The 20,941-nt window shown below is 58.0% G+C and overlaps 1 protein-coding gene across 1 annotated transcript; it reads right to left on the bottom strand.

The window, feature by feature from the left end:
* Nucleotides 1-10,448: 10,448 nt before the first annotated feature.
* HS3ST2 (heparan sulfate-glucosamine 3-sulfotransferase 2) lies at nt 10,449-19,879 on the bottom strand (the record flags this gene model as incomplete). The annotated part of the gene is made up of 2 exons (XM_080353847.1): nt 10,449-11,067; nt 19,395-19,879. The coding sequence occupies 2 exons, from the start codon at nt 19,877-19,879 to the stop codon at nt 10,449-10,451; spliced, it is 1,104 nt and encodes a 367-aa protein (XP_080209973.1).
* Between the last annotated feature and the right edge of the window lie 1,062 nt (nt 19,880-20,941).

Genomic DNA, 20,941 nt, shown 5'->3' on the forward strand with positions numbered 1-20,941 from the left:
GCTTTATTTTCCCAAACCGCTATGCGAGGATGATTCTGCGTGTAGCAAAACCCACGGAAACTATGCCTAAAGTAAGACTCAAATCCATCTGATTATGAATGGATTTAATTAACCATAGCTGCAGCCATGCTGTGCCGGGGCTGCAGCTGTGACTGTGCGGCAGCTGTGCCATGGCGGGGCTGTGGCTGTGCCATGGCCGGGGCTGTGCCGTGGCGGGACTGTGGCTGTGCTGTGCATGCTCCGCTGAGGCTGCTCAGCCCCCAGTAAACATTTCAGACCCCACGTGTCTTTCACGCCAGAGAACCCCATTAGGGTGCATTAGTAAGCCATGACTGATTGCTTTTCTTCTCTAAAATAGTACAACAGCTTTTCAAACATACCAGTAATGAAAATTTTATTGCAGCCGGCTGGATCTCCTGCAGGTCTGTTGTTCCGATCAGCGCTGGCAGGTCGGAGCCCACCCGGGCCCACAGGAGCTGCCACACAACACAGCGGCCGTGGGAGCAGCTGGCCGGGCTGCGGGGACCTTGTGGAGGTGCTGGCGGGTGCACTCCCAGCAGCTCCTGTCCCAGCAGCATTGCTGGCAGAATGCGGTGGGCACCGCACTGCCATGGGCACCGCACTGCTGCTGGGGCTGTGCTGCTGGCCAGAGAGAGGGCTGCACTCAAGGCGCTGCATTTGGGGTGCTCTCTGTGACCCCCCGGCTCCAGCAGCATGGCTGATAGGGCTGACCCTCCCTGTCTTGTAGCTGGTGGGTGGTTAGGCCAGTGGTGCTGGGGTCCTAGCACTGGTGCGGGACGGCACAGGAAGCTGGAGCGGTGCTCGAGTGTGCGGTGAGCGATGGCCTGACTCCTGCTTCCCTGGGCTGACTCAAATAAAGTGCAACCAAGCAGCACCAAGTGCCTTTTACAGACTCCATGCAGGCAGGATTAAGATGTGAAGATAAAGAACGTGTAATTCACTTTATCCATGTTATTTATTTAGAAGATGGTGAGGAAATGAGCAGTGAAATATCCCCATCTCAGCCCAGAGCCAAACAGGGGCTGCTCAGCCCTGTCTGTCCCTGGGGCTGTTCCTGGGGCAGAGCCCTGTGCCATGGGGCAGGGCAGTGTGCTGTGGGGCAGGACAGAGTGATGTGTGCCATGGGGCAGAGCCCTGTGCCGTGGGGCAGGGCTGCACACTGCAGCCATGGGAACAGCTCCCAGAGGTTGCTGGTGGCTGCCACATGCCCAGAAGGAGCCCCACAGCTTCGGCACTGCTGGTAACTCTTACAGTTTCCCTCTGGAAGTTGTTTCTGCCAATGCTGTAATTTGGGTTGTGCAGAGCGGGCCCAGGGCGGGCTGCGCATCCTCAGCAGATCCTGCATCTCCTACTCTGGCTCGCAAGGGCCCAGCACGTGTGATGGCACTGGCAGCTCCTCACTGACGGGGCCAAGAAGCCATGGGGCAGGACGAACTGGGGCACAGGGGACCGTCCCCACTGCCCCGCTCACCCGGTGCCTGCAGCTGGGCTGGGGCTCCAGGGCAGGATGGTGCGGGCAGGGACCTTCTGGTCCTTCCCCAGGGCTGTGTGGGGCTCCACGCTCCCCCAGCTCCATTCCAGAGCCCACCAGGCTGGGTCCTGGCTCTACAAGAGAAATGAGGTCTTAACTAGATGGCAGGGCTAATAAATAGCTCAAGAAAGGCAAGCTAGTACATGCAGCCCGCATCTCCTCTGCCTATCTATTGCAAGTGCCAAAAGAAATCTGTCTCAGGAATTATTTCAGAGAGGGTAATTTCTGTTCCCCAGTTGCTGTCATACATTAGAAATAGCTGAAATGCCTCCAGTTGGCTACCAGCGGCGAGGAGCAGCCAGGGGCTGCCATGGATGAGAAGCACTAAAAGAAAATAAATTAGCCTCTTGCACTCAGCCCTTCCCTCAGCTGCTGAACCACAAGTGACGAGCGGCTGTTGCTTAAGTAACAACCAGAATAATGAGGAGAACAGGATTCGCAGGAGAATATTAACTCGGAGAAACAGCATTTTCTCCCCCTTTTGAAGTTTGTCCCCAGCAGCCCCTGTCCTGGTGTGGAGGTGAGCCACGACCTGCAGATGCCAATGGGTGCAGGTGATGGGCACCAGCTGCTCTCTGTGCCCATGAGCAGTGTCCCAGTGGGACCTGCTGCCAGGTGGGCCCGGGCTCATTCTGTGGAGCCATAATGTGGGTCCACTGCACGGCTGGGAAACACCAGCCCAGATTTCCCATCACTGCTGCAGTTTGTTGCTTTACAGCCTTGGGCTGTGTCTGCTCTGGTGCAGTCTGGTGACCTGGGACAGCAGGGATGCTTCTGGCTGTGCCAGCACGCCGTCATTTGGTGGCATGAAATGCCTTAATCACAGGCTTGGTAACACACGCTCCGAGCATTGGTGATCTGTCCCCTCTGATTTCTCCGCTTGTAGCTCATGTTGCTCCAACTGCTGGTGTCACTGATTCCAGTGAATGAGCCGCTGCTCAGTGGCTGGCAGAGCTGGTGACCCCGCGGGTGTGTTGGACCAGTTCTCAAGAGGAATGACCCTGTTTGGAGCCCCGCTGTGTTGTAACCAGCAGTTTAAGGAAGTTCATCCCTCTGACGATGCAAACCAGGAACACTCATGGATTTAACTTGCTTCATATCCTCTCTGGTTCCTTTATCTCTTCTGGCTGAGTCTTCTGGGGAACATTACCCTGACTTACTGCTCCCTGTTTGTATCCACTAACAATTATACGGGGGTGCAATTCTGAGAACCACTTCATCCCATGCTGTGTGATTAATGATGGAAATCTTCCTTCCCATTTTGCAGTTTGTGAGATACCTGTTGCAGCTGAAGCTGTCCCCAGGAGGATGCCTGCTCACTTAATGTGTCATTGCAGGGAAAACAAGGCACTTCACTCCTAAAAGAAGGCAACGAAACAAACCTAAATGGGGCTGTTTTCTTTGTGCTCTTTCTCTCCATCACCATTTTCTATCCATCCTACATCTGTGAGCGGTGGGGAAGAAGTCATTGCACTGTGTGCCGTCTCCAAGGGAAATACCCGGTTGTCGTCACCTTGAACTTCCCTGTTGGTGGTTAATCCACAGAGCGTTGGGGTGCTGGGGTTGTGCTGCCATCCTGCCCCACGTGGTGCCAGTCACTGCAGGGGTCTCTGGGGACAGGTGTCGTGGTGCTCTGCTGGTCGCAGGGACGTCACCGCCCTGCAGCCGAGCGGTTGTGCCTCCATCTGCACCCACAGCCGAGCTGCAGCGAGCGGCGGGGTGGCTGTGGCGTTAATATTGCAGACGTGTGCTTCTGCCAGGCTTTCCCCACCACTGCCTTGGATTCGCTTCAAGATCAGATTTTCTTGCTCCCAATCCCCCAGGGTCAGTGCAGCGCAGAGGAATCTGCTCAGCTGGTCACAGGATGGGTGCCTGCAGGGTACAGGGGTCGGGCCCGCTCCCCAGGGCTCGGCACTGGACTTGCTGGGAGCTGGAACAAGTCCCAGCTCTTGCCATCGCCGAGAGGCTGCGGTGCCGCCGCCTCTGCCGGGACCTCCGCAGCTCTGCCGGCTCCCCCGCCAGCTCTTGGAAGTGACAGCATTAAAATGCTGGTGTTGATCTGGCAGAGGCAGCTCTGGGACATCAACAGGCAATATTTTGCTGCAGAAAAAGAAAATGACAATACTCTCCATCAAGATTATTATAGCGCTGTCCCTTAGAGTCACCAGCCTGAGCTGGGGGGAGGTTTTTCTCATTTGCTTTTTTTTTTCCCTGCCAAAGAGAGTTTTAATGGCATTTAGTATAGCTCTGGCCACGAGGCACCTCGGCACAGAGCACCCAGTGTGCCAGTGCTAATTCCTGCTAATTGCACCAACGCACGTGGTGCTGCTGAAATGATGGTCCCAGCCGGGGCCGGGGCCAGCATCAGCATGAGGAGCCCTCTCTGCTCCGCTCGGTTCTGCAGAGACGCACATCTGAACGAGCCTGTCAAGTGAAATTTTCTGTCTGATTAGAAATGGATTTTCGAGCTCCTCGCTCACATGTAAACATTTTTAGCGGTCCCCAGCCAAAGCAGGAACAGCGCAATCAAACATCAGCCTGAGCAAACTGGGTCCCTGCAGGGAAATCACCAGCCACAGAAGGAAACAAAACACATGATGGCTTCAAAAGACATCCATTAAATGTGTGCTGAAGTGATTCATGGTGCTGGTAGTTAGACTTTAATTAGATCTTAATCACGTAATTTTATCTTTGTTTTAGAAATTAGGGCTTAATGACTGTATTGCTCTCATAACAGCGCCGTGACTAAATACAGTAATATCACGTGGCAGCCCTGCAGTGGGCAGAGTTGGGACAGAGATTATCTGCTGGTCTTGGGCCGTTGTTTCTTAAGTAAAGAAATGTATTTAAAATACGCAAATCCAGGAGGACGTGCCGCTGCCCAGGGAAGGTGGAGAGGGCAGGAGCTGTGAAGAGGAGGGTATGGGCTGCAGCCTCTGGCTGCCCAGACCAGTGGTGCCCTTTCCCTTGGGGATGGGCAGCTCTGCCCTCTCTCCTGGAGACCCCCAGTCCCCCGGGGCTGCTCTGCAGAGCCAGGGTCGCCCCGCACGGGACAGGAGATCTGTCCTGCAGCAGCCCCTGGCCAGGGAGTTGCTATGTCCCGCAGTTCTGGGGTTCTTTTGGCCTGTCAGAGCAGGCTGAGCTGTGCCCAGACCCACTCCCTGGGGAGGTGAAGCAGCAGGTCCGTGTCCCAGGGCACGGTGTCACTGCGGCAGGTCCCTGCAGCCCGGTGACACCGATGTCCTTGAGCCTGGCCCTGCCCTCGCTGCGATGGCAGCGGGTCCTGTCCCACTCTCCCCTCCTGCTTGTTATTCCACAGGAGCCACTTGAACTCATTACTGTGGCAGATTATACGTCCCCAGGTAATAACGCATATGCAGATAATTACTAACAGATCCTCTAATAGGAACGAACTCAGCTGAATCCACTCAGTCCCTGGGTAAATATTTATACCTAAGCCATCCTTATCACCAGTTACTGGTGTGTGCAGGAGCCAGGGCTGCTGTCCCCAGGCTGTGCTGGCTGCAGTAGCAGGGACCTGTTGACCCTGCAGGTGCTGGTGTGGACTTGCCTCCCATTGGCAGGACTGGCAGGATGGTGCCACATGGCACAAGCCCAGCACAGCTGCCCTGGACCTCCTGGGAGCTGGAGGCTGTGCCAGCCCAGCAGCAGTGATCCTGTGGTCAGCCAGGCTGCTGCTGCCCGCTGCTGCTGCCCGCTGCTGCTGCCTGCCCTACCTGCTGCTCCCTGCCCGCTGTGCCCGCTGCTGCCAGCCCACACCAGATGAGCTGGGGACTGACCCTGCAGGGCTCTGTGTTGGCAGCACCACTGCTGTGTGCCCTGGTGAGATGTCCCTTCCCTGGGCTGCTGACACTGTCCCTGTTTCTGGCCATGCTCACCCCATCCTGTGCCACTGGGGCCCTTGGGGCTGCTGCAGGGACCTGTGTTGCTGCAGGGCTGTGGGGACCATCACTCCTCGTCTTGTGCCAAAGTGCCTTTGACAGGCGCTGGCGCAGCCCTCACTGTGTGCGGGACCCACCACTGTCTGTGGCAGCAGTTTCTCCTGGCAGCTGATGTCCCCACAGGCCCTGCGAGCCACTGACACAGCCAGCTGTGTGCCAGCAAGTGTCACCCACGTGTGTCCAGAGCCCTGGCTGCAGAGGAGTCACCCTAATTGGACCAGCCAGCTAATTAGCTGTCAGGTAATGAATTATTCAGTGATGCCTGGACTTCAGTGCAGTATTGATACCATCAGTTCCTCTCACTGCTACATACTCCTGGCTGCTGGAGCACTGAGCAGAGCTTGTAGAGGAACTTGGAAGACTTTCAAAGCAAATTAAAGGTGTTAATCAGTTGTGTGCTGTGGCACGTCACTGGCAGAGCAGCGGGCAGGCTGCACCCACAGCAGCCTCGGGGACAGCAGCAGCTCCTCCTCTGCACAGCTTGTCCCCCTCGTGCTGCGGGCAGGGGCGGCTGTGGGGACATGCTGCCCAGGGTTTGTGCCATATCGCCAGTGGCAGCACAGCTGTATCCATCCTGGGAGCGGTGGCAGAGCCTGGGGGTTCAGCCAACAGCATGTTTCTCTCCCTTGCTGCAGCCTGATAAAATAATAGAAGGAAACTTGACCTACTTGAACGTATCAGCATTCCAGCTCTTCCTGAGCATTAAACATTTCCAGGGGGTTAGAGGTTTCTGTTAAGGATCATATTTATTTGCTGCCCAGCTCTGTGTTGGCTGGTGGGATGGGGTGTGTAGCTCACTGCAGAGACAGGGCCATGGGGGGATCCTAAAAGTCACCCCCAGCCCAGGGTCCTGCTCCTGAGTGTCACAGCATGGGGACAGCGCTGGGCTCCCCCAGCGCTCCTAGCCCTGCACTTACATTCCGCAGCTCCGCTGCTGCCAACAAACAGGGAGCCAGCAGTGAAACTGAATCAAATTAATTAATAAGAAGTTAATCAAATTTTCTCCTTGCTCAGGGCACTGTGATCCCACCTTGGTCTGAGAGATGAATGACACTCTTTGTGCAACTGGCAGTACTTGACTGACCATGCAGATCCAGTGCCGCAGCTTGTGCTCCTGCAGGAGCGCAGCACTGAGCCCGCCGGGCACCGGCTGCCGGCAGAGAACACCCGCGGTGCTGCTCCCACCTGGCGCCGGGCGCCTCACCACGGACAGGGAAGGCAGGTAAATCACAGCGATGCCATTCAAAGGTAATGTCTCTGAGTGGGGGTCCTGGGATGGTCCCACTGTGGTGGGGTCATTCGGGGCTGTTTTGGGGAGAAACAGGTGCTGCTGGGCATCGGCACTGGGTGACATGCCAGCGGCTCCGCGGGGCAGCGGACGACACTTGCCAGGGATGTAGATGGGCCCTGGGAAGGCTTCCCTTGACCCAGGTGTCTCAAGAGCTCTTCAGCCTGAACAGGATCAGGGACCACTTAAGTCGCATTCATTATGTTTAAGTATTTATGAGCTGATAAATATTAAACAGCTGCTCTCTGGGATTCAGGCCTGAGTGAACTGATCAAAACACGGTGCACGCAATGACTGTGGCTGTGCTGCCAGGGCAGAGAGGGCATAGGACGCGTTGCACTGGGACATGCTGCACCGGGATGTGCTACATCAGGACATGCTGCACCGGGACATGCTGTGCCAGGTGGCTCTGCATGTGCCTGCAGCCCCCTGCCCATCACAGTGGGTGTCTTGGCTCCTCCTGGCACAGCCAGCACCCTGCACCCGGGCTATGGGCTGCGCTGGTTGGACATGAGTCCCCTGGGTCAGCACAGCAGCCCCGCGGGTGCCCAGTCCCGGGCAGGTCCAGCCGCATGCATGGCAGCACCGGGCCCCTGTGCTCCCAGCTCCATTGTGCATCCCATCACTACTGCCCAGCCCTCCTCTGCCAGCAGGTAGGTCAGCACATTGAACCTGGCATGCACGTTAATCATGTCACCAAAAGGTCCCCATTTTGCTCCATCTTTGGACATGCTTGTCAAGGCTTTGCAGTAAACTCTAGCAAGGCTCTCTGTCATCTTGTGCAAAGAAACAGTTGCTTCAAGTCACATACCTTCTGGCCCAGTAAAAATTATACAGCAGTTGTTAAAATTTATATGCTGGCTTATAAAGTTTGCACTTAAAGCAAGCATTTTCCTCCTGAGTGTCAGAGCCAGCTAATGGTGCAGGAGCCGCTCAGGGCAGCAGCTGATACCACAAGACACGCTCTTCACAATGCTGGGGGCTGGGGCTGTGACAGTGTGTGGCTTGTGGAGCTGGCAAGAGGCACTTTGTGTGTCCTGGGCCTGGTGACCAGCACGGTGGCTCTGACTCCTGTGTCCCCAGCCTGGGGACAGGCTGGAGGGGGTCCCTGCGGCAGTCCCTCTGCTTGGCATCACCAAATCAGCGCTGCTCCACATGCCCACCAAAACACTGCCCGTCTCTTCCCAATGCAGATTGCCTCCTCTCAGGCTTTGTAAGCTGCATTTTAAGAGCTCCTAATGTGATAAGCATTTTTAGTACAGCCCTTCCAGAGCCCTCATTTGCTTACCCTTTGGAAATCTAATACTTGATTTAAGTACATTTCTGCTCCCTCCATTTGTAAGGACAAATGTAAAGTAATTGTTTGATATTGCAGCAGTTTCCTCAGGCTCCAGCTCTAATTTCCCACTAATACGGTATTGTCAGGGGGATCAATCTAACCCGGCACCTTCTGCCTCCTTAGAGTGGATTGGAAATGGCTTTTCCACTGTGAAGCTGGGATTTGCGAGTCTCGCTGTGAGTGTTTTTCTCCTTTAAAAGAAAAATCATACACGAAAAGATCCCATCTTCCTGCAGACGGCTGTTAATCCCCAACTCTCCCTCCGCCTGCCCCAGCTGGCACTGGGTCCCCCCGCCGGCTTCTGTGCCTGCTGCTGGATGATAGTGGAAGAGATGCAGATATAGCTGTATTAGATGTCCATTAATTACTTCCAATTTTTTTCCTATTAGGACTCGCTGTACGGTAATCACTTCCAGTAAGGCTTCTCAAACTGGTCCATGGTTGTGTCACGCCAGGGAGAGCCTGGCTGCAGAATGGCACCGACACCAGTTCGTGCAGACACGGGGCAGAGGCTGAAGGCTTGGGCTAAGATTTAGATGCTTGTGGTAAATTGCAACCTTTGACAGAAATGCCTGAGATTTACTACGAAAATCAATAGACGACTCAAACAGTCCAGCACTGGGAAAGGAAAAAACAGCACTCCGACAAGCTGTTATTGATATTCATGAACAGTGGTGCTCATCACAGGGCCTGCTAACGGGCTGGTAAGGTGGATTGCTCCAGGTGGGAAGGGGCTACGTGTGTGCAGAGCAGGCTTAGTGCTGAGCTGGGATCACAGAGATCCTGAGCTGGGATCAGTGATGCTGAGCTGGGATCACAGTGCCCATCTCCGAGCACCTGAGGATGCAGCGCATTGATCTTGGCTCCAGGCAGGATGCGGATCTGGGAGAATTCCCTGTGTCCAGAGGGGACAGCTGTCCCGGCCAGGTCAGCCAGGTGTGGGGTCAGAGCAGGGCTGGCAGGAGGTGCGGGGGGCTCAGCTCCAGCCCTGCTTGGGGACGGTGCAGCAGCTCCCGGCTCCCAGCCAGCATGGACAGGCTGTGGCTCGGTGACACCAGGTAGGATCTACCCATGGAGCTGTGTCCCCAGTGCCTGGCTGCAGGTGCTGTGGGTGCTGCTCTGCTCGGTGCAGCTGCAGCAGGGCGGAGGAGCGGGCAGCTGCCTGTCCCTGCCCGCACAGCCTGCCCGCGGTGCAGCAGCTTGCCAGGGCCAGCTGCAGCTGCCAGGCAAGCAAAGCAAAGGACAACCGTGACTAATGCACCAGGAGGTGTGCGCAGGCGGGGGGCAGCTAGCAAAGCATGCAGCACTTGACATTTCAGTGTAATTATGGGCTCCTATAGAACAGCCCATTAAGTTCAGCCATAAATTACTGCTGCTTGTGTCTGATGCAGCATTTGCCCCTGCGGCTGGCAGGAGGTGGCGTTAACCCCAGGTCCTCGGGCACACCAGGCAGTGCCACCACCGCTGTGATGGGCTGTGCCACAGGTCCGCTCCTGGCCGTGCTGGGCTGCACCGCTGTCCTGCTGCAGCCCCAGACCCTGTCCCTAACCCTGCGGCTCTGCCAGACCCGGCAGCTGCAGCCCAGCCCTGCCCTAAGAAAAGCCCATGCGTACGGACCAGTGGTAGCCACTTTTATTTACACAAAGGGATCACATGCTGAACAAGGACACTAGTGCCACTAAAGTACCCGTAACAGCAGGATTCTGTGCTTTATTCACAGGACAAAGTATTGGTACAACATTTTTCATAGACTTCTTTTTCAAGCAGATACATCTCACTGTCCTCATGGTTACACACTGCGCTTAAGTGACAAAAGGCAAAGTGGAGCAGCTGGAGCTCTGCTCGCCCCAACACCACGGTGGGATGTGGCCCCATGGGGACAACCCATGGGGACAGCCCCACCGCTGATGCCCGCATTTGGGGTGTATCTGGGGGTGCCGGTTTGCTTGGGGACACAGAGGAGGAACGTGTCTTGGAGCAGCCTGTGCGTGGGCTGCACAACAGGGCCATCACTGTGGCCCTGGGGACCATGTGCGGTAACAGCAAACAGGACCCCAGGGAGCAAGTCACGGCCTCGCTGACCTGCGGGACGGGCAGCACCTGCCTGGCACTCACTCGCTGTGGCAGGACTCCGTGTCCTCCCATCTCAGCTCATGCTGGAGCCTCCTGAGGGCCAGGGATGCCCCTTGCCCACTTCTGCTCGCGGTTCCGGGCAGGACAGGCTGGCTGGGGTGTCCTGGCTCCAGCCCCCCAGGCCCCTCATGGAAGACTGCAGCCTCACATCACCATGGCTCTGCTCCTGGACACTCATTCCCATCTGAAGTCTTGCCCAACTGTTTCATAGAATTTGATATTATAAGGTCTATAAAAGTCCCGAAGCTGCTCAATGACCTCCGGGTCTATCTGCACGTGAGTCCTGCCTTTGGACTTGCCCAGGCAGCGAGGCAAGCTGCTGCTCTCTGACTTCTTCAGGCAAGGAAAGCCTTTTGTCTTGTTGAAGTAGAAGTGCTTGTCCGTAATAACCCGCTTGATGCCCAGGAAGTCCTGGACTTTGCCCATCTCCCCAGCTGGGTCCGTGATCAGCTTCTCCCCGCTGACAAAGTGGATCTGGGAGAGGGGGAAGTACTGGAGCCAGGTCTCCAGGTGCACGGCGTACATCCCAATGCGAATGGCATTCCAAGACGTGTCCACCAGCCCCAGGCTGCGGTTGCGGAAGGACAGCCCCTCGAAGGTGGGGATGTCTGGCTTCTTGGAGAGCGTCTGCGTGTAGTCCGAGATGGCGCGGGTGACCGGGTTTCTCACCACCACAATCAGCTTTGTGTCCCGGGACATGTTGAAGATCCGCCGTGGTGCCTCCTTGGTGACGAAGTAGCTGGGGGTCTTCTCCACCGTGATCTGGCTGTCAAGCGTTCGTGGCATCAGGCTCCTGCAAATGAAGCGGAAGGTGACGGTGAGGAAGAGCTGGGCCAAGCACAGCACTGGGAGGTGGTGTCCACAGCGTGGGGCTGGTGGGTGTCCCCTCCGGGCAGGAGGAGGCAGGAGGGGGCAGGCACAGCTCCTGCAGCGCTGCAGAGGGTCTCTGGCCATGGGTGTCACCTGCATCCAGCCCCTGGGGAGCACCAGACTGGGGGAAATCGTAGCATCCCTGCAGCACAGCTTAGCACTAATTGAATCATTTGTTTTGACATGTGAACATCCAAATCAAATAAAAACTAATGGGATGGAAAAATGTATAAATTGGTCTTGTACTTCTGTGTTATTAAATCCATCACAGCCAGATTCATGGTGCCGGGGGTTTGGCTGGGATGGGGTGGCAGCACCAGGCTGGCTCTGCCTCAGCCTCGCTGGGGGGACATTCTTCCCAGCCACAGCCTTCTTGTGAGCTTGCACAGGATGGGCAAGGGTGGTGGGTCCCCGGGGGACTCAGGACACTCCCTGTGAAGGTGACAGGGGGACAAGAAGGCACCTTGGTCTAGCGGGGGAGAGGAGCAGCTGGATGAGATCTGTGGAGAGATCCTGAAGAGATGCACCCAGAGGTCTGTGCCAGGCTGCTGAGAGCTGTTGGGGATGATGGCTGAGGCCACCCCCAGTGCTGGCACAGGGCCACTGTCCCCACAGCCTAAGTGGCCCCAGAGCTGCCGCCCCATCGGTGAGGGGCCAGGGTGGTGCCAGGGGCTGCACAAGGGGACAGGGGCTGCCCATCCCCAGGCAGCACAGCCCCACACACCGTCACACACTCCCACCAATTTTCCTCATTTGGAAGAGAACAAACTAATTAGTTAATGTAAATCAAGAGGGCTGTTTAACAGAGATACCTGGGCACAGACGCGGTGTAATTGCCCTTTCCCACTGCTCCGCTCCCAACCCCACAAATCCCGATGCTGATTCCGTTGTTTAAAGACGTCAGTAAATGCTAATGCAGCGGCAGGCACTGCGGCTGTATTGCTGTATCACAAACAGGTTCCATCACAAATCAGCACAGGACGGCTTTATAAGTGATTCACTATTACAATATATTGGTGGAGAATCATAAAACTGCTGGTTCATTAATGGTTCATCTTCAGGCTTGTTAGACTTTCATTACTTGAGCTATTAGGTCCATGTATTCAAGAAATGAAATTACAGGTTCTAATCCATTATGAAAAACACAAAATCTCTGCATAGTAAATTAGTGAAATGAGACAAGAGTTGTTGTTTTTTAAATGGACTCCCAGTGTTTGCTGCTCCTGAACAACAGAGACTGCTGAGACAACAAAACACAACTCGAATAGATAAATAAATCACCAGTGAAACCACGCAAGGGGGAGAAATGTCACCCAGGCATTCATCTTTACGTTAACTGCGGGATCCCCAGAGCTGCAAGAGCTGGGAAATGCATTGCAAACTTAATTACAGTTGACTTTAAATGATATTTTTGGACTTCTGCTTTCACAGAGTTATTTGCATACAAATAGCATGTGACACAGTTTTAAGGCGCAGGCTCACGTTCAGGTGTGACGGCTCTCGGTAGTGGCTTGTGGCACCTGCAGCTCGGGCAGGAGCCGTTCCTGCCGCTCTGGGGACTGCCCTGGCTCCCGTGACTTTGCTAAGGGTCCCCAGCGGCCGTGGCACTGGCACACGCCAGGCCGTTCAGGGGACAGCTTCTGGATGCCCAGGGTTGGTCAGCGGTCACCTCTGCCAGCACCGGGGACAGGAGGGTGCTGCTGGGAGGTGACAGTGAAGCTGCCATCATGACCCCACTAGATAACAGGTCCCCCATGATGGTGGAGCTAGGGAGTCACCTCTGCTGCAGGACGGTCCATCCAGTCGCTGTCAGGGCCCCAGGAGAACCGCTGTCCCTTGGTGTGGCTGAGCCGGTGTCACTGTGGTGTCACTCGTCGGGCAGCAGCAGCACCGCAGACCCAGCCCCGGCCGTGACAGTGCGAAGGCAGCACCTCGCCCTGAAGGAGTTAACTTTTCACCAGCACCTTTCCTAGACCTGAATTATTAATTTGCTTATAATCTGCCTTTGGGCACCCCACGGCCCATACAACGCTCCCACATTAAAGAAACATGCGCTCCCTCGCTGCCTGCACTGCTTTGATGTTGAACATGCGTGAAACACTCTCCCAGGGAGAAATTTGTACAGAAATTCATCAGATGATTGAGATATTGCAGATAAGCGTGCATGGGGTGGCTGCCCATTCAATAATCCCGTTAGAGCCCAGCCCCTCCATCCAGCCCGCGCATCTCCCGGGTCAGCTTGTGGTGTGCAAGAATGTGGCAGCATGTCCCGGGCTCTCCTCGGAGGCTCAGCCTGACATGTGCGTAATCCTGGACTCCATCCACTCATCAGCATAAAAACAAACTGTTTGATTTGGCAAAAAATCCCCAGTGCTGGCCCCTGTGCGGAGGGCTCTGAGCTGTCGCACTCCCGGCTGATGTTGCTGCTCAGCAGCTGCACCCAGGGCTGCTGCCCGCACAGGCAGGGAGAGGAGCCACCAGGCTGAGAGCCAATGGCCACCAGCTGTGCCGCACTGTGCCGTGCTGTGCCATGCTGCACCGTGTGCCACGCCACCGTGCACACAGCCGACAGCCACCACCGGCTCTCCCCGGCAGCCCAATGCTGCTGGGCTCAGCAGAACTGCGGGTGGCATCTGCAGATGAAAGCCCAAGCAAAGCTACTTGGAGGTTTAAACAAAACTAGGTCAAGCACAGGAGAAACCGAGGTGTGAGTAAGATAAAAATCTCTCCCTAGCTGGGTGACATTGCAGCGGACACCTGGGACATAGAGACACTCCGGCCGGGAGCTGCACAGCTGGTGCATCGCTGTGCAAGACCCCACGGGGTACATGGGAATCCCCAGCCCTGGGTCCCCCTAGCACAGCTTCCATGTCCCCCCCACCCCACAGCGATAGCGGGTGGGAGAGGCTGGCCCAGGAGCAGGGCTTCTGCGATGCTGCAAGGGGGACTCACCATGTCCTCCCACCCCACACAGTTCGAGGGAGTTGCACCGTGTCCACCCTGAGAAATGCCACCCCAGGGACTGCAGCTCCGGCAGCAGCTGCCCGGTCCCAGTCCCCTCTGCCACCGCTGCCACTGCCCCGTGCTGAGCCAGCCTTGGACTTAATGATGGATCGGCTGCCTTTAATAAATGTTTATGTTCAAAGAATTTACACCAGTGCTCACAGACAGCTAATGAGGGACATTTCAATGCATAAAGGCAGTGTGAACACAGTAATTAACTTTGCTGCTGATTCATTTTTAATCATTTAAAAGCTCTAGAGATTTGCAGTGTCCTTTAAGTCAACAAAATCTTTTCCAAAGGGCACGCTCACACGCACAAGCTGACGTGTAATTCCCATCTTCCTAAAGGACCATCCTGCATCACCTGAGGGTCTGACAGAGCCCAAGGCCAGCGCTGTATGGAGCGTGGCTGGGGTGAGGGCTGCCCGGCATGGTGCTGCCCTGCTCACCGGCCCGTGGGTCACAAAGAACGGCTGGGCTCTGCCTGCCTCCCTTTTCCAAGGCAACTCCTTCCATAGGTAAAACTTCAAAAATTAATATTCATTTTAAAAAATCACCTAATATGCCCCAGCTGCTGCAGAGATTCCTTAATTAAAAGCTGGTGTCAGAGGTATGACCCACTTGGTGACTGTCAGCGCTCAGGAGTGCAAAGGGATGGTGCAACTTGCCTGCACCACGAACAAACCACCCTGACCCCACAGCGGGTCCCACAGACCCTGTGTCACACACCAGCGCTGACAAAGAGCGACTCCAGCCATGTCTAAGGCACCTGCTGCCAGGGACACACCTGTGACACAGACATGGTGCTGAGGAGCCGGGGCTGCAGACACCCACCTCCTGCTGTCCCTGCTGCCAGCCCGGCGCAGCAGGTACCGCATACACCGCACCCCCAGCTCACACCGTGGGGCAGATCCACAGACAGCCCTGGGTGGACACCCAGCTCACCAGGGACTGGAGTTCTCTGCTTGTCAGCATCACGAAGCAGCCATGCCCACAGCCATGCCAGGGTAATGAGCTGGATTTTCTGACACGGAAGCGAAGGTTAAAACAAACTGCAGCATTTACAAACAAGGTCGCGGCAGACAGAGTAGGAACAAGCATCATTAATATTGAAGGCTTGACGCCCTGCGTGGAATCACCTCCCTGCATTTCTCCCAGCACTCAGCAGGGGAACCCTCTCGGGGCCGGAGCGAGGGTCTCTGGGGCAGCCGGGACCCTCAGGGCGGGCAGGGCTGCTGCCCACAGCAGACACAGGCAGGGCAGCGACCAGGGAACACGCTGCCTGCGGGCAGCTCCTCACGCTGAAGTCTCTGCTGAGGGTTTTGTACCTGTTCCTCAGAGCCAGGGCACTCTCTGAAGTCAAGGAAATTTCAAAGCATCCTTGAAGCTTGCTGCCTTCCTCTCTTCTTACTAATTAACTTCAGCAAAATGCACTGTCAGTCAAGCCCACAAAACAGCCCGAGTCGCTGGGCAAAGCCTAATGGGCTCCAATTTGTGTGTGCGCCAACCTGGCTATTAGCAAGGAGCAATTAGCAAGGCGGAGTGCGGGAGCTGGGTGTGCACGCTCCTTCCTCTCCCTCCCGCAGACACGGGGGATGAAGCTTGCTGGCTGGGGTCTGCCCCACGGGACAGCCGCAGTGCCCCCATGCAGCAGCACCACAGCCCTGGGAGCACCCAAACCACAGGCAGGGGGGCGGGCAGCAGAGGTGCCAGTGTAGGGTCCCCCAGTTGCACCGGCACACAGGGGAGCCCTGGGACAGCAGGGCAGGTGAGGCTGCATGGGAGCTGCCGGGCTCTGCCCCGTGTCAGCCCTGCCACAGCACAACCCGTGGGGCAGAGCGTGCTCAGGACACAGCCAGAGCTGCCAGGAAAAGCCCCTCTCTGAGAAAATAATGCTTGAACATCTGGCAGGGCTACTCAGGAATCCCAGGGAGGAAAACTGCACCCTGAGATGCTGTAATTAGAGTTATCACTCAAAGTTAACTGCAAATCAAACAACACTGTCTTCCCTGTGTTCTGGAAAATATTGAAGGTTATTGGCACACGCCACCTGCAGCAGGAAAAAGCTCTATATCGAACATTTAGTCCAGGATTGGTAATGAATCAATATTCCCCAGTAGCTGGCTGTTTGGTTTCAGCTGTCTTAAAACAGATCTTGCTAAAAATACCTTTCCTGTAGTGTTTCTCTAGCTAATGAGGTGGATTAGAGAGGCTGATGGGAACTGGAAATGGTGTGGTGTTTTGGCCTGAGCAGGCAGGTCCCAGGCGGTGGTCTGGGGGCAAGGGAGGGATCTGGCTCTGCCCAGCGTGCCCATCCCCAGTCCAGGCTTCCCGGGGCGCTGGCAGCAGCTCAGGCAGGAGGCACCATGAACACAGCATCTGGCAGCAAGCATGACGTCTGGAGCAGGCAAGGACAGGCGGATCAGGAGATGTCCCCTCCTGCTGGCTCTGCCACCTCCGCGTCAGACCAACTCCAGAGCAGGGGAAAATGTGGAAAAACAGGAACTGGTGTGTTCAGAGCATCAGAGGGGCTCAGCTCCCACGCTGCTCTCAACTGCATGAATAACTACTTGGTCCCACCACTGAGTCCTCACTGGGGCACAGAACGGGAAGGACGGAGCCAGAACAGGCACTCGGCTGCTCCAGTAGAAAGCAGCTCCTGCAGGCAAAGTCTCTGCTCACAACAGGAGAAACCTTTGCCTTCCAGGGGTCTGTGTTCTGGGTGACCTGCAGAGACCCCACGGCACCACCATGCTCCCCAAGCCCCCTCACCAGCAGCTGCCATCCCTGGCACACACCACGGGCACGACCCACGCTTCTACACCTCAGGCTTTTGGCAGAGCGGCAGGAGCTCATCACACTGTGGGTTAGACCTACTCCACATTTAATTGCTCCACTTGCAAGGAGGAAAATCAATTCCACGTTTTATACATTAGCAGCCTCTGCTCTTAAGTTCTGGCACATTTGCGAGGTTAAAAAAAAAAAAGTAATAAAACTAGGGAAGTGTCATTTAATTGTTTTAGCTGAACTAATTTGGAGGCTCCACTGCTCTGGCACAATCTCTCCATTGATCTAGAGGCGAAGCCAGGACCTAGGCAGGAGGTTGCTCACCCAGCTGGCCTTCTATCGCTGCCCCTGCCTCGCTCAGCAGCTGCTGGTCACCACTGCCACTCGGTGTCACAGGCTGCAGCCCTCCAGGTCACGCATGGGTGCCTTCAGATGGAGGATCTCAGGGTGAACCATGGCTCAGAGCGGGAGCTCGGATGCTCCGTACTCACTGCCACAGCCCCTCGGTGCCCAAGTGTGAGTGGGAAGGGGACCCTGCTCCTGCCCTCACGACCAGCAGCACGCTGGGTCCCTGTGGGTGCCCTTAACATGCCCCAGGTGGGCTCTGTCTGGAGCGCAGCCCTTTCCTATCATTCAGACAGGTGCTGCCAAGCACTGCCCTGGCTTGGCTCTGCAGCCCTGTGCCTCCTGCAAGGAGAAACAAGCACGTCTGCAGGAGCAGCACTGCGATGTTGGTCCTGTGCTGCCTGCGAGGCTCCCAGCACCCATGGCACACGGGAAGCATAAGAACTATTAGGCGATGCAGGATGGGTGACAGTGTCTGATGTTCACGGGGCGGGAAGATGACATGGACCTGCTGAGGGGTGAGAGCAGGTAAAAGATGCTGCTGCAGCTGCTCTCCAAAGGAGGAACTGGGAATGCTGTAGGACAGCCTTAAGAGAGGGAAATGGCTTCAGCAACCTCCACCCAAGACTGTCCTGGCTCTCCTGTCACCTGCCACAGGTACCACTGCAAAAGGAGCTGAACATTCTTGGTTGCAGGGTCTGCTGTGACCCAAGCACAAGGTAGAGCAGCAGACCTACCTGCATCTGCAGACAGCCCTCCCCGGGCAGTGCCCAAGCTGCCTCCCCAGGCTACAAGGGCTGGAGCAGCAGCCCAGTGCTCAGCAGGCAGGAACCGCACTGAGCTCACAGCCAGTAACCGGCATCCTCACACCACAGGTACGACACAGCCCTGCCCAGCCGGGAGACAAACCAGGACCCCAGCAGAGCTGGGAGCATCATGTCACGGTGCATTCTGCCCTGCTCAGCAGCTGATGAGCGCTGTCCTTCACCAGAACAGGGGACATCTGTGTTGGGAAACCACTGTGAGACAGCAGAGCAAGCGAGCTCAGTGGTGACCCCGTGGGCTGTTCCCCCCACCCACCATGATGCTCCCTGGCTCTGACCATGCCAGGCAGCCTTTCCCTTGCTGTGAGCTCAAAAGAACTCAGGGCCAGACCAAGCCCTCCTCTGCCTTGTGAGGCTGATGCCCAGCACAAGCACTGCAGCCCTGCCTGAGAGCAGCACAGAGCTCCACAACAGCACAGCAACCAACCAGCAGTACACTGGGTCATGCACGGCGGGGAGCAGGGGGAAAGCTGCCCACAGCACCAAGTGCAGGGCCATGGGCAGGGGGTGAGCCCACGGGTGATGTGACCTGCTCACATGCGGTACTTGCTCTCTCTCTGTGAGCGCCGCTGAGTTCCTCAAAAAGCCTTTACTGAAATTAAAATCCCACCACCTCCTGCTGGAGATGCACCCACTGTTCCCTGCACATTATTAGAGATCTCAGATAGACCTGGTCTTATCTGAGTTCAGACAGACAAGACAGTGCAGGACGGGGATCACTCCTCTCACAGAGCCAGAGATAAAATCTGCTGATGGAGGATGCTGAGGCACGCTGAGCAGGTCTGCAGGGAGGGCAGCCATCCCGTCCCGTGGGTTAGTCAGTCGTGTTTTGGAGACCCCTTCACGGAGGCAAGTTTTTCCTCAGGCAGGACAGGAAACCTGTTACCGTCCCGGCGCCGGTTCCTTCAGGGCTGGGGCGGCCACAGTAGCCACGTTCCCACGGCCGGGGGAAGGGGTTGCGCAGGGCTGGGGCACGGAGGTGCTCCCGGAGCCAGCGCGGCCCCGTTCGGCACTGCGGGAGGAGAAAGAGGAAAAACTCCCCGAGCGCGGCCAGGCGACAGACTCCACCGGCAGCACAAGCTCGCCCGTGCGGACCGGACCGGTCGCTCCCGCCGAGGATCGCGGCAGCGGGCGAGGACGCGAGACCTGAGTCCAGCACCGAGAGCACCGGCAGAGGAGAGAGCAGGCGGAACCGAGCGGGGCAGCGCTGGGGGTGACCGCGGTCCCGCCGGCCGGACAGGGTCGGGGGTGCCCAGGGTCGCAGGGACCAGTCCCGCAGCGCCGGTCTCACCTGTACCACTCCAGCCCGCGGTCGTAGTTCCTGTCGAAGAAGTGGGGCTCGGTGCCCAGGGCGCGCACGTCGGGGTGCACCCGGATGAACTCCAGCACGGCGCGAGTTCCGCCCTTCTTGACGCCCACCACGATGGCCTGCGGCAGGCGCTTGGTGCCCGGGCGGGCTGGCCCCGGGGCGCTGCCGGCCGGCGGGACGGGGGGCTCCCGCGGGCGGCGGGCGGGCGCGGCGCTGCCTGGGGGCTCGGCGGGGGGCGGCCGCCCACAGGGCCGCGACTTCTGCAGAAGTTTCTTGGCGGCGGCGCTGCGGGCGGGCGCGCAGCGGGCGCGGGGCGCGGCGGGGCCGCCGCAGCAGCAGAGGAGGCTGTAGCAGAGGTATGAGCAGGAGAGCGACAGCGTGAAGAGGACCAGGACCCTCCGCGCCAGCCGCCGGGACGGAGCCGGAGCCGCAGCCGGGGCCCGCCCGCTCGGCGCCCTATGCGCCATGGCTCCATGGGGCCGCGCCGCCGGGCATGGCGCGGCCCGGCCCGGCGCGCCGCTGCCCCCGGGGCCCCGCGGCGGCGGCGCCCCGCACCCTGCGCGGCCGCTCCCTCATGTCCCGGGGCTACGCGGCAGAACGGCCGGGCCGCGCCGGGGGACTGCGCCCGCCGCCGCGGCCCCTGCGCGCCCGCGGCCCCGCCGCCGCGGCTCCCATCCCCGGCGGGCGCGGCGCTCGGACGACAGCAGCACTGGCTCTCGCCTCCGCGGGAAGTACCGGGGCAGCGGCGGCTGCGCTGCTATTTAAGGGGCCGCCTGACGTCAGCTCCTCCCGGAGCCCCCGCGATCGCTCGGCGGTCGCAGCCTCCTCCGGGCCGGGCCGCCGGCGTTCTCCGCGCAGAGCCCTCCCGCCCGGGACGGGGCTGCCCTGGGGCTAGGGCTGGGATCTGACCGGCCTCGCTCCCCTGCCGGTTCTGCCCAGCCCTGGCCAGGCGCGGCTCTGGTCCCGGTGCGAGCATCCCGCCCAGCCCCGCCCCGGCCGGTCCCTCGGGCTTCGTCGTGCAGTTGGGACTGGAGGGCAGGGACTGCGGCGCCCGCTGTCCTGCCCGGCCCTGCAGCGAGTCCTCAACTGCCCAGAGCAGCGTGGCGGGCCCGGGGGCACCTGCTTGTCCCCCCGCAGCTCCGGCCGGGAGCGGGAACCGACACCCGGGCGGGTTTGAGCAGCCACCGATCCCGGCCCGGGCATCCGGAGCGGGGCACGGGCACCGCTGGCAGCAGGCTGGGTACCTGCCGGCCCCCGAGGCGACGCGCTCAGCCCGGCCCCAGGGATGCTCCTTCCCGGGCCGGGGCCGCTCTGCCCCGCAGCCACGTCCACGTCGGAGAGACAGACCTGTGTACTAGTGTCAGCCTGGAGCAGCCAGCCAGGACCGTGCTGTTCCTGACTCATGTAAACTCATCCTGGGCTGGTACTTCCACCGGTGCAACTCAGAGCAGGGGGGTGACAGTGACAGAGCCCACAGGCTTCAGCCCCTCAGGTGGGGATGCTGCTCTGCCTGGGCAACCGATGGCAGG

The sequence above is a fragment of the Nesoenas mayeri genome, assembly GCF_963082525.1.
Source record: "Nesoenas mayeri genome assembly, chromosome: 15".
Lineage (NCBI taxonomy): Eukaryota > Metazoa > Chordata > Aves > Columbiformes > Columbidae > Nesoenas > Nesoenas mayeri.